We start from the raw sequence: 12,057 nt of genomic DNA on the forward strand, positions 1-12,057 counted from the left end.
CATCTGCTCTCCACTTGGGCGCTCGCTTTTCCCTCCTCAGCTGCCATTCTCTGAAGCTTGTTTCTTTTTATGTATTTTTTTTTTCAAAGCATTCTTTCAGGGCACCAGTGACTTCCTATTTGCCAAATTCAGTAGCCTCTTCTCAATCTTTACCCTGCCTCAGTGTTTCCTCAACTTCTCTTCGTCTCACAGCTCCCATAGAAAATGAAAATATTTGTATGGCGCACTGAGATCAAAGACCAGGTTGCTTGAAACTGGAGGTGACCAGTCAGGAACTCTGGCTTCCCAGAGGGCTGGGGGGATAATATTGCTGTCGTTCACACAGCACCAGTTAGGAAGCTGTGCCCTGCTTTTCACTTAGTGGCATATAGCCGAGAAGACAACCGTCTTGAATTGGTTCTGTCATTGGTCCTGGCACTTCTCCCCCGATACTGGGATCATGTCTGCCTTATATAATCTTTGGGGACTTTATTAACCTACTGCCCTCATGGGAGCAGATAATGTGATGCCTCCAGCCTAGCTCCAAGAAGGATACTTAGGTAGAGATTCATATCGTAGGGCTGAGAGATGCCTGGCACGTGGAAAGAGTTCATTAATACATTTTTCAGTGAATGTTGAGTGAATTCACGTTACCACCCTGCTCTCCAGCACACACGTGCTGAATCTCATCCCGTGTTACCCTTCTCCCATCGCTCCACAACCAATATTCTGTAATGGAACTTCTCACGAGAGGTAGGGGAACCAATGTGAAGAATGCAGTCTTGTCCTCTGTTTAGAAATCGTTGTGTTTTGAGGTCTTGGCTGGAGATTCTTTTCCCTTCTTGGTATCTTGTGATCAGCAACACCTGACCGTTAGCATCGGATAGTCCCATCTCTACCTGCTCCAGGTACAAGGTGGCATAACTCGATAACAGTACCTCAGTCAAAAACTCAGAACATTGAGTTAGAAAGGAATGCAGGGTGTTACTAGTCAGTAAATCGATTGTCACAAAGACACCATCCAGAAAGAAACAAAAGTGAGAGGAACGCAAGCCCAAGCACCTGCTGCCAGCAGCCCTCCTCTCCGCAGGGTTGGGCAACTTCGGCAGCTGGTCACTTCAGGCAGCTCACGCAATCTCTCTTATTCTCTTCTTTTTAAGCCCTCCCATCTCCTCCCTCTTCTAACCTCCTCCACCCTTGTGCTTCTATGGCTCTGCTGTCTCTGACTCACTTCCTGCTTCTGTGCCCATTTTTCTTAGTAACTTTTGCTGACTCCTTTATTAAGCCTACACATGTAGGCTTTTCCATGAGTTTTTCTACCCTTTGGCCTCTCCCCTCCTTAGCCCCCTCTTTTATTCCCCGATATATTAAAAAAAATTTTTAATCATGGCAGAATACGCAAAACGTAAAATTTACCATCCTAACCATTATTAACTGCAGTTCAGTAGTGTTATAGTAAATTCACATTATTGTTGCAACCAATCTCTAGAATTCCTTTCATCTTATGGAACTGAAACTCCATATTCATTGAACAACAAAGCCCTGTTTCCCCTCCCTCTGGTCCCTGGCAACCACCATTCTCCTACTTTCTATTTCTATGAATTTGACTACTCTGGGTATCACTTATAGGTAGTTATAATGAAGTAGTATTTGTTTTTTTGTGACTGGATTGTTTCACTTAGCATAATGCCCTCAAGGTTCATCCATGTTGTAGCATGTGTCAGAATTTTCTTCCTCTTTAAGGCTGAATGATATTACATTGTAGGTGTATATCACATTTTATTTATCCATTCATCTGTGGACGAACACTTTAGTAGCTTCCATCTTATGTCTTTTGCGAATAATGCTGCAGTGAACGTGGGGTGTACAGATATCTCTTTGAGGCCCTGCTTTCAGTCTTTTGGATATATACCTAAAAGTGGAATTGCTGGATCATACGGTAATTCTACTTTTAATTTTTTGTTGAACTGCCATACTCTCTTCCACATGTGCAAAGGTTCCAATTTTCTACATCCTTGCCATTACTTGTATTTTCTGGTTTGTTTGTTTTTTAACAGTAGCCGTCCTAATGGATGTGAGGTGGTAGCCTATTGTGGTTTTGATTTGCATTCCCCTAAGGATTTGTGATAGGGAGCATCTTTTCATGTGCTTGTTGGCGATTTATATAACTTCTTGGGAGAAATGTCTGTTTGAGACCTTTACTCATCTTAAAATGGGTTATTTGTTTTTGTTGTTGTTGAGTTGTCTCAGCCCCCTCTTGTGGAGGGAGGCCTCACCCTTCCCATGGCTGCAGCTACCTCCTTTATCTGGTCTGTGGACCTGTCCTTTACCGTGAGCCGTATGGTGGACTACTGCCACCCAAACTTTAGTCTCCTCTCTGACTTCCTATGTTTTATTTCTTGTGTGCTGTTGGTTGCCAAATCTGTCAGTTCTGTCTCCGCCAGGTTGGTCTGATCTGTCCCTTCTGGTATTTCAGCCATCACCCTGGCTCCAGGGTACTGAGGGTGATCACAGGCCAGTATAGTTTGGTGTTGACTCATCTCTCATCTCTGGTGAAATCTTGGGGTGAGGTAGCATGGGTGAAGGGTGGCATGAAGTTTGAAAGAACATGTTTAATAGTATTATAATATTTTATATTTGGAAAATAAAAAAGAAACCTTTTGATGTGACATGGAATAAAGTTCAGTAAAATATTCTTGACTTGAGGGGTTATGCAAATGATAGATTATCTTTTGTGAACAGCGCTTTACAATATTGATACTGATCAGAACTAACAAATAATTGGTTCGGCGCTTAACACATGCCAGGTACCAGGAGTTTTAAGCATGTACTGCCTCATCTAACCTCATTCCAACCTTATAAGGTGGAGGGTATTATCCAGAAAAAGAAGCTGAGGCGTGGAGAGGCCCAACGTCACCCTTCTAGGAAGTGGTAGATGCAGTAGTCACACCCTGGAAGTCTGGCTCTAGAACTGTCTCTACAGTAAGAGGAAGCACAAGGCGTTTCTATTTTCCAAAAAGGACGCCTGAGTTAAATGGGCCTCAGAACCCCTGGCCTTCAGGAAGAGCCCCAGGTTTCTCATCTGCTCCCCGCCAGCTGGGGCTCTCTCTCTCTCTCTGCCTTTGAGGGCTCTGTGGCCTCTGAGCTGGCTGTTCCTGAGGTGGGTCCAGGTGTTGTCTCATCTCTGTCACTTGCATGTACCATCCCTCTGGAGTCACAGGCCCCACTTCCATCATCTTTGAAGAGTCGCCTCTTCAGGGAAGCCAGCTCCCCCATCCGAGTTGTCCTCAGCCTCCAGCTGCTCCTCACAGTGTGCGTATCACAGGCTCCAAGCGAAGTGAAAGCGCTCGAAACATCTCCCCGCAGTGTCCAGCCATGTTCATTTTCTTCCCAACTAGACTGGGTGACTTGAGATAAGATTTGCCTGCTGAGACCTAAGCACTTTCCCTCTGTGCCCAGCGTGGAGTGTGTTGGGAAAATGATAAGCTAAAAAATACTTCCCACATCGAGGCTCAGGCAATCATGCAGTCCAGAGTTTCCATCCCCAGACCAGACCCAGGAATCTTTGCCAGGTGAGCACTCCTTGGAATCAGAGAGCCTAGCTCCTCTCTTCTCACCGTGTCCCAGGAGGTTTTCCTCTCAGAGCTTTGCTCTCCTCCTTGCTGCAATAGTTAACTAAACAGGAAGCTGATCGTGGGCACTTTTCCCCAGATGCTAAAATGAGCAGTGGCCAGGAGAGGAATAAGGGAACTGGACTGTACCTGCGGGGAGGGAAGGGAGGTCAGCCCAGAGACTGGTTCGCTGGGTGCCTGTTGAGGCTGGTTCCTGGGATGTTTGTCAGGGAATGGCTCTGGAGAGGCAAAGCCAGGGCACTCCTGTTTACACTTTGGTTTCCCCCAAGGTGGCCAACAGTAACAGGTCAATCAGCAGGGAAAGGCAAAGTGACTTCAGTCCTAGATCAGGAGGGAGAATCGAGTCCTTTTAAAAATTTCTTCCGGAAGTTTAAGTGCTTTGGAGAACGCTCCCTTACCCCCACCCCCCAAAGACAGGTTCCTTGTTATTGGTTTTGGTTTTTTTTTTTTTTTTTCCGGCCATGCTGAACGGCTTGTGGGATCTTAGTTCCCCAACCAGGGATAGAATCTGGGCCCATGGCAGTGAAAGCACCGAGTCCTAACCACTGGACGCCAGGGAATTCCCCAAAGTTCCTTGCTTTTAAGTCTCCCAGGATGCCTGACTGTATACCTTCCTCTCTGACTCATCCTTGTCTCTCCCAAGTTTAGTGCCTGTGCCAGGCACATTGGAATCCCCTCACCTAGGCGGCTCCACTTTCCCTGCTCCTGTGTACTGCAGCCATGGCCAAATGGTCTAGGTGGCAGACGGCTAAGTGCCCTCAGCACTTTGGAAGCCCTGAAGGCGTTGGCTCCCTCAGGCTTGGCCTTGCCTGAGGTGTTTCTGGGTCAGCTCCTGCCCATAAGGTCTGGGTATAAAACTTCCCTGGTTGGTAGAGATTGACCTTGACGGTTACATTTGGGATCAGAGGCCCCAGCACACAAAATGTACAAGGCCTCACTTGTTTGGGGAAAGCATTTGGCAGGTGGGTGTGTGACCCAGCTTTGGGCATGTTGACCGCCCCCCTCCTCCCGCACACCATCCAAGTCCAGTGGAGCTCCTGTGTTAGGAGAGAAGCCAGCTTTGTGCTTTGGGTACCAGGGTGATCATTTCCCATTACCTTCTTATAATATTGGGTATTTTCTTTCTAGCTGTGTAGGATGGATGAAACTCACCGAAGCAAAGTGAAAGTTGTGAAATTCAGGGGACCTAGTTCCATTTTGAGAAAGCCTTCTAAACTTCTTAAGAAATACTAGGAATAGCCTGCTGTATATTTCTTCTTTGCGTTTCACGGTTTTTGACCTGCGTAAACAACTTTCTTTCCATTTCCCCAGAATTACCCAATTTTAATTCTTTAGTTTTGGTTATCTGCTATCTGGGGATTGCGTGGGCAAGTCTCCAGTTGATTTAGAAAGTGGGCCAGTAGTCTTATTGCAGTGAATTCTCTGGTTAATGGAGATAGGCATCATCAAAACGTCACGGTTAATGGGACAGTTCATGTTATATGGAAAACCCTCTTTTCTAGTTTCAACATGGGGCATAGGAGAATAGCAGCGCAATACCAACTACTGCTGTACACTTGCAAAATCTGCACACATTTTCACTTTTGGATGGGTAACTCCTAAAAGGAGCCAAAGACATATGACTCTGAATCACAGCGTTTCTTCTTCCTGTTTGTAAACAGGCACGTGTTTCCCCCACAAGTCACTGTTTGGCTTGGATGGGTTTAAAAATTTGGGTCAGGATAGCACTTTTCAGAATTCTTTCTTACATCTGGAAACCCAAGGCTGTGCCTACAAATAAATGCTTCCAGAGGACGGAGGTGTGTTCATGGCATTTTCTTTCTTTTTTCTTTTTTTTTTTTATCGGGCTAAGTGACTTTATTAGAGAAAGCCGAGGTGACAACGGACTTAAGGGTTGGCATTGGGGCCCTTCTTCTTGCCAGAGGTAGGCACAACATTGACAAAGCGCCGGTTGTACTGCATACGCCTCTTGGCCCGGCCCGTCTTCTTCTTCTTTTCTCTTGTTTGCCCACCTTTGGTGTCTGACCTCTTACTTTCCCAGCTCGGGCCAGGGAACCATGGACTTTACCTCCAAGCACGCGGCCGGCTACTTCCAGAGTGCTCAGAGCCTCCACCCCACACCGGCCCAGGGTAGCCTCATCCTCTAGGGGCGTGCCTGCCATGAGCAGCACTTGACCTTCTGGAGCGATGCCCTCCAGTGAGGCTACATGAGCCTTGATCTGGGCGACCGTCTCCTGGCCAGTCACCTCGAGAGTGTGTAGCTCCTGGGCACGGACAAAGAGCTGCATGTTGGCGGCTGAACCGCGGATACCGCTGCCGCTACCGCGAAGATGGAGTCGAGAAAGAGCCATGGCATTTTAAGGCAGTAATCTGGCCTCTCACAAATGTGTGAGCATAGGGGCATGAGGTACCCGTTACACATACAAAGCTCCTGTGTATGCATCCCCCTTCCAGGTACCAGCAAATGTGGAGAAATGTCAGGATCGGATGGAGTGTTTCAATGCTGATCTGAAAGCCGACATGGAGAGGTGGCAGAACAGCAAGAGGCAGGACTTCCGGCAGCTGCTCATGGGAATGGCCGACAAGAACATCCAGTATTATGAGAAGGTAATGAGCAGGCTGACAGGATGACAGTCCTCTCCTTGAGGAAGCGTTTCTAATGGCCGGAGCCTCTGGTCAGGGCCTACCAGAAGTCCAGAAGGGTCCTGCTGGGCCCATCTCCTTCCCTTAATTTATGTGTTTAGTCTTAGCAACCCCTGTGTGTCCTCACCCTGCTGTGTTAGATGTGGTGCTGGGTTTGGGGGGCGGGGGGCGGGGGGGGGCCTGGGTGCCCACAGGAGTTTTACTTGCACACCCTGCTGATGGAAGCAGCAGTTTTAGCCTCCAAGCCCTTTAGTTCTTCCAGCGGCTGCTTCCCAGTCAGGCCTACAGCGCAGGGATGTCCCCAGTTGATAGAGGCTTCGGGGTTCCTTTAAGCTGTTCTGTGGTCCTTCACACAGGGGTTCTTCCCTTCATTGTGCCGTGGGTCCCTTTGGTCATCTGGTGAAGCCTAGAGACCCCTTATCAAAATACTGTTTGTTTTTTAAAAATAGACTTTGAAGTACTGCTTTTAAGTACCTAAAACAAAGGGATGTAGGATTACAAAAGAAAACTTTTAAAAACAGTTTTTTTGCTGAGTCCCCTTAATCTGTGGACTTCAAGGTAAGCGTCCCGCCCGCCACCCTCACACACATGCAGCTGTCATCAAGCTGCAGCGGAGTATCCTCAGTCAAAGTTTGCTCCCAGCGTATCCAACCCTAGATCACTTCTGCTAACGAATTCTCATATTCCTTAAAGCTTAAAGTTATCGATGAAGAATGGCCCAGTGGTAATTCAACGAGTAACCTGTAGACTTAAAATCAAGCTGAACAAGCATTAACTCAGCTACTCCCATCACAATTCTAGAAACATGTCGTCATCTCAAACTAGAAGAATCCGTCTTTTTCAAAAGCTTTGCTGGTTCTGGCTGCTGTGCAGAGGCAGTGTGTCTGCATCTTGATCGGGAGGAGGGTTAAGGAAGAAAGTCATGGAATGGAATGGCCCTTACTTGCCAGGTCTTAGTAAGGGCTGTTTCATAGGGAAGGGGGAAGGTGGCATACGCCTTTCCTCAGTACCTTTCTCATGGGACCCCCACTGTGTGTCTGCATTGGCACTGGGCTGAATGCTTTGCATATGTGATCTCATTAAATTTAAATTTAACCCCCATCATGACACTGTGAAGTGAGTTTTAGGGGCTTTCAATTGAAAGCTGAAGAAATGGAAGCTCAGCACGGTTTTAAAACTCTGCCCAGGGTCACCCACCTCGTGAATGACTGAACTAGGATCGGACTTGGCTCTCCGGGTCCACAGGTCTGAGAATTACCACACACGGTCAGTGAGGGGGACAGAGACCACGGATCTTTGGGGACAGTCCTGACCGCCCAAAGGTGGAAACATCATTCCATGTGCAGCCAAGGCCTCATTCCTCTACTGACTGTGCTCTTAGACAGGGTGCCTCTCTGTGCCTTTGTTTCTTCATCTGCAAAATGGGAGTGATCCTTATCCATTGAATGATGGTGAAGAAATAATGAAATGATACCTGAGAACCTCTAATGTGCCTGGCAGATGGTGGATACTCAGTGAATGGTGCTTCCTTCCCTCATGCGCTCACTCTAGCCCCGCTTCCCACTGTACCAGTGCTGACTCAGTTGGATGTTCATTCCTCCTCTTGGTGATTAATTCCAGTGTTCCCAAGGCCCGCGTCCCAGGACTCAAACCCAGGGCCTTTATCCACGTCTTGCCGCTATACTGCAAACAGGGCCACTGTCTTGGGGCCTCGTCTTGGCTCCTACTTATATTTAACAGATGCTTTTTGTGTACTGTCTGTGTACAAGGGACCAGGTACCCATCGGTAAACAAAGTGGCAGGACTCCTGCCATTAAGGAGCCGTCTGTCTAGTGGAGGATAGACGTTAATCCAAGAATCCCACCTCTTCAGAGAAATACGTGCCCTACAAGAAAAGAACAGGAAACTGGGAGGAAAGACTAGGGGGCATCATTCAGATCAGGATGGAAGGGGGCAAGTAGAGTGGGCAGGAAAGGCCAATCTGAGGAAGTAACATTTAACCTGAGTCTCGGAGACAAAGAACAAGTATTCCAGGCAAAGGGAGCAACATATTTAAGGGTCCTGGGGTGGGAAAAAGCTTGAGTGTTTGTCCAATAGTTAACTTTGTGAAGAAAGCTGGTATTTAGTTGGGTCTGTGGTCAAGGGGACCTTTTGCTTCCTTTGTAGTTTTTGAAGTTTTTTACAATGGAAATGTTTCCATGTAATAGTTGTATAATAAAATACGTTTTAAAAACGCTAAAAAGAAAAGAAAGAAAAAGCAAGCTGGTGTGGCCTTGGTTCCCATCATTGACATAGAAGAACCTTCCAGATCAGAGATGATGGCCGAGGGAGAGAACAGGACCCAGGATGCCGCGGACCCCACACTGGGTCTCTTGCTGACAGCAAGCTCCTTGAGGCCCCCTAGGCTTCCTTCTTTTTTTTTTTTTTTTTTTTTTTTTCCTGGGCTTCCTTCTGTAGGGCAGGGTCTGAGTCCAGCTTCTTCTCCAACCTCAGAGTCACCAAGGAAGGAAGCAAGGAGCTGTTTCACCACTGCCTTCATCCGGCTTGATCTAGGGATGTGTCTCTCCTCCCCCATCCTCAGGTCTCCTCCCCAAATGACTTAACATAAAGCCTCGCTTCACCCTTGGGCTGCTCCTAAGAAAGGCCTTACGTAGTTCTCCTCTCCTCTTTATGCAAAGACTGCTCAAAGGAGGGGTCACTTCTGCTGAGCAACATGCTCTCAGAGAAGAGGGCCAGCGTCTTCCAGGTTCTTGGCTCTTCTGAAGGGTCTGGAATGAAAGGCTTGTGTGTAGTGGAAAGAACATCCACTTTGGAATCACGAGCCCTGCCACTCATGAGCTGTGTGTCTTGGGAAAGTTTTTTTTTAACCTCTCTGGGTCTCATTTTCCCTACCTGTGAAATGTGTGTTTGTGTAACAATAATAATTCTACTTCCTAGAGGTGTTCCGAGGACTAGTGACAATGAATGTAAAATACATAACAGTGTCTGGACATGATAAAACTCAATAAGTAGAGTTCCCTCTCCCCATTTTCCTTTATGGGAGATCCAGGAGTGGCCCATACAAGGAGATCTGAGGTGGCTGAAGAAGAGCGGGTTTTCCGCCCCCCCCCCCGAGTCAGGTGGCTGGCCCGTTCTAAGATAATTCATATACTCCTGCAGGCACCACCCACACCTGGAGCAGTGTCTTCATCCTGGCTGAGAAGCTAGGGCCTCACCAAGGGTTTGCGGCCTGCCCTCTCTTCTGCATTTGGAATGGAGGGAATTTCTTTGAGTGAATACGTTTCCACTCACTGATATGAACTTTACGCACAGTGCATTTAGGCCTCATAGAGACGCTGCAGTCTTTCTTAGAGATGGGGGCAGGGGGAGATGTAGTCAAATACCTGTTGCCTCCCTTCTTGCTGCTAGCTCTGTGTAATACGTGTAGGTGTCGTTAGACCAAGGTGACCCAGCAGGATTGACAGTGTGAGGGTATAGATCAAAGCAGAATGAAGACGCTGACCCTGAAATCTGAAACTCCACGCTGATGCTCTGTGTGTGTGTGTGTGTTGTCGTTCCAGTGCCTCATGGCTTGGGAGTCGATTATCCCACTACTGCAGGAGAAGCAAGAGGCCAAGTAAGCTCCTTCTTGGGACAGAGACTCTCCTACCTATGCCGGGCATGGCGCCCACACCGGAATGTCCCTGCAGTGCTAGAGAGGTAGCACCAAGAAAACAACCACAGAAACATCTCTCTTTTGTGTATTTCTTTCCCTTCCCCCCACGTTTGTCCGACAGTTGTTTTCAGTGAGTATTTATTCCTTGGTGGCGTCTGTAAGGCTGTCATCATCTCTCAGCAGAAGAAGCATACCTCCGTGGTGTGAAGGAACCTGTTCGGTGGGACACTACGAGGATTTGAAACTGAGGGACAAGACAGCCCTCAGCTGACATTCTGACATCTCGTTACAGTCCCCTCTTTGGGGACGGCAGAGTTGCCTGCCATGGAAGAGAACCCGGGTCCTGCCTTGCAAGGCCGTGAGGAAGGCGTGGACAGAAGGCAGCTCCTGCCTTCCGTGGATGCGCAGTGGCTCTGGACTCGACCTCCACGGGCCTCGACTCGTCTTGGCCTAGAAGGAGGTGTCGGCGCCTCTGTGGAAAGCCCTTGATGTACAGTGTAGCTCTGAGTGTGGCCTGCTGCCTGCCTGTCATGAGTGACACCTGTGTTATGGTTTCCGGTTCGCATAGGACCGTTTAATCAGTGTCTAGGTGCATCCGTGCTAGAGCAAGCAAGCTAGCATCCTTGTCCTTTATGCGATGCCTTGGGAAGCTGAGGGGGCAGTGCTCCCCGAACTTGTTTCTGACACTAAAATGTAGTAGATTGGAAACTGTTTTGTGTAAAATGAAAAAAAGGTGCATTTTTCTCTGTGACGTTCTTCGATGTTCTTTTGCTTGTTAAATGTCATCAGGGTAGAGAGTTAGGCCTGTTAGGGGTCATCTGTTGTCTTGAAGTCAGAGTAGCTCCGAGGTGTTGAGGTCAGCGGGCATATACCAAGCCCCACCTCCCATGTCTGCTTTGTGCAATTTGCCTTTACCTCACCAAAAACTCCTAGTTTAGTGTCTCCTGCTGTGTCGGCTGAATGTTTGGGCAACCTTTTGGGGAGAGGCTGGCATATTCTTATGATACAGTCAAGATTTGTAAACTCAGTCTGAATGCTCTACGTGAAGTGCTTTAACCTTACTCTTTCCTAGTCAGGAAGAAGAGTCTGCATCCAGGTGGGCCTCGAAGATGCCAAGTGTGACAGCGAACTCTTTGCTACTGGTTAAGCTGAAACCTCCTCAGTTTGCAGCCACGTTCCTGGGCACAGCTGCATCTAAAGTCTTCATTTCAAACTATTAGCAGGTTTCCTTTTCAAGTGTGTCAGCACAAAACAGACAGACAAAGAGGATCTCTCTTCCAGCTTGTTTTTTTCCCCTCATGAAGTTAAAACGACCTGTGTCATGTTTGTGTTCTCTCGTCTGTGGCTCATCTCTATAAAATTACAAATCTGAGCCTCAAATAAGCGGTAGTATTATTTTTTTTTTTTAATAAAACAGCTGTGCTGAGACACTGCTGCGTTTGCAAGTGAACCTGCAAATACTGGTCAACGTGCAGACTGCTGAGGTCACTGCATTCCGCTTCTGGCTGCAGATCTTGGGGCAGCCACGGCTGTGATGCTGGTGGGGCAGCCGTTGGACAGCCCAGGACAGTTTGGTTCTGCTTCATCGTGTTTGAAAAAGTCGCGGTTTAAGTGATAATTTGTATATCAGTTGGTACTTTGCACACTGTTAGACCCCATTTGTGCCATTCTAAAATCCTTTGATGTGAATTTTCTGTTTGGTACAATTAGAGATGATTCATTGAAGCAGAAGGGTAAGAACAGTCCATAGACCCCGAGTGGTGAGTCAGTGTTTCCTGCTACCTCTAAACCGTCCTGTTGGTGTGGGTGTCGATGTCCAGGTCCAGCCTGAAAGCTTGCTGGTAGAATCGGGGCATGTATGTGATAGTGGGTTGACGGCCTTCTATGGATATTTGGTAGAAAACACTAGACTGACCCAGAGGCGAATGCTCATCTTTGGGAACATGTGAAGTCTTGCCTGGTGGAACGTATGCTTTAAAAATGTTGTCCAGTGTGACGAACGCTTGGAAAGAACTGTGGAAGGAGTTCCAGGAAGACTAGACTCTAGTCTGCTGCTAGTTGCCAAAGCCCAGGCACATTCCTGTGGAAGGGTTAAATGGGCAAGAAGGCAGCCCTACCAAAAAAAAAAAAAAAAAAGAAAGAAAAAAC

At 47.6% G+C, this 12,057-nt stretch overlaps 2 protein-coding genes across 4 annotated transcripts in view; one reads left to right on the plus strand and one right to left on the minus strand.

Annotated features, from left to right (window-relative positions):
- The window catches only part of SNX30 (sorting nexin family member 30), a 105,491-nt gene extending 93,434 nt beyond the window's left edge, over window positions 1-12,057 (plus strand). For all 3 annotated transcript variants that reach the window (XM_029201347.1, XM_029201348.1, XM_029201349.1), the window contains 2 exons: window positions 6,066-6,218; window positions 9,815-12,057. In XM_029201347.1, coding sequence (XP_029057180.1) covers window positions 6,066-6,218; window positions 9,815-9,874 — 213 coding nt within the window. In that variant the 3' untranslated portion in view covers window positions 9,875-12,057. The remainder of the gene's footprint in view (window positions 1-6,065; window positions 6,219-9,814) is intronic.
- Window positions 5,427-6,055, minus strand: LOC114883573 (putative ubiquitin-like protein FUBI-like protein ENSP00000310146). Its single transcript, XM_029201350.1, is given in 2 exon segments — window positions 5,427-5,608; window positions 5,611-6,055. Coding segments are annotated over 2 exon segments (462 nt in total). The 5' UTR covers window positions 5,963-6,055; the 3' UTR covers window positions 5,427-5,498.

Source organism: Monodon monoceros, unplaced genomic scaffold, assembly GCF_005190385.1.
Source record: "Monodon monoceros isolate NGI ecotype Baffin Bay Population unplaced genomic scaffold, NGI_Narwhal_1 Super_Scaffold_5, whole genome shotgun sequence".
Lineage (NCBI taxonomy): Eukaryota > Metazoa > Chordata > Mammalia > Artiodactyla > Monodontidae > Monodon > Monodon monoceros.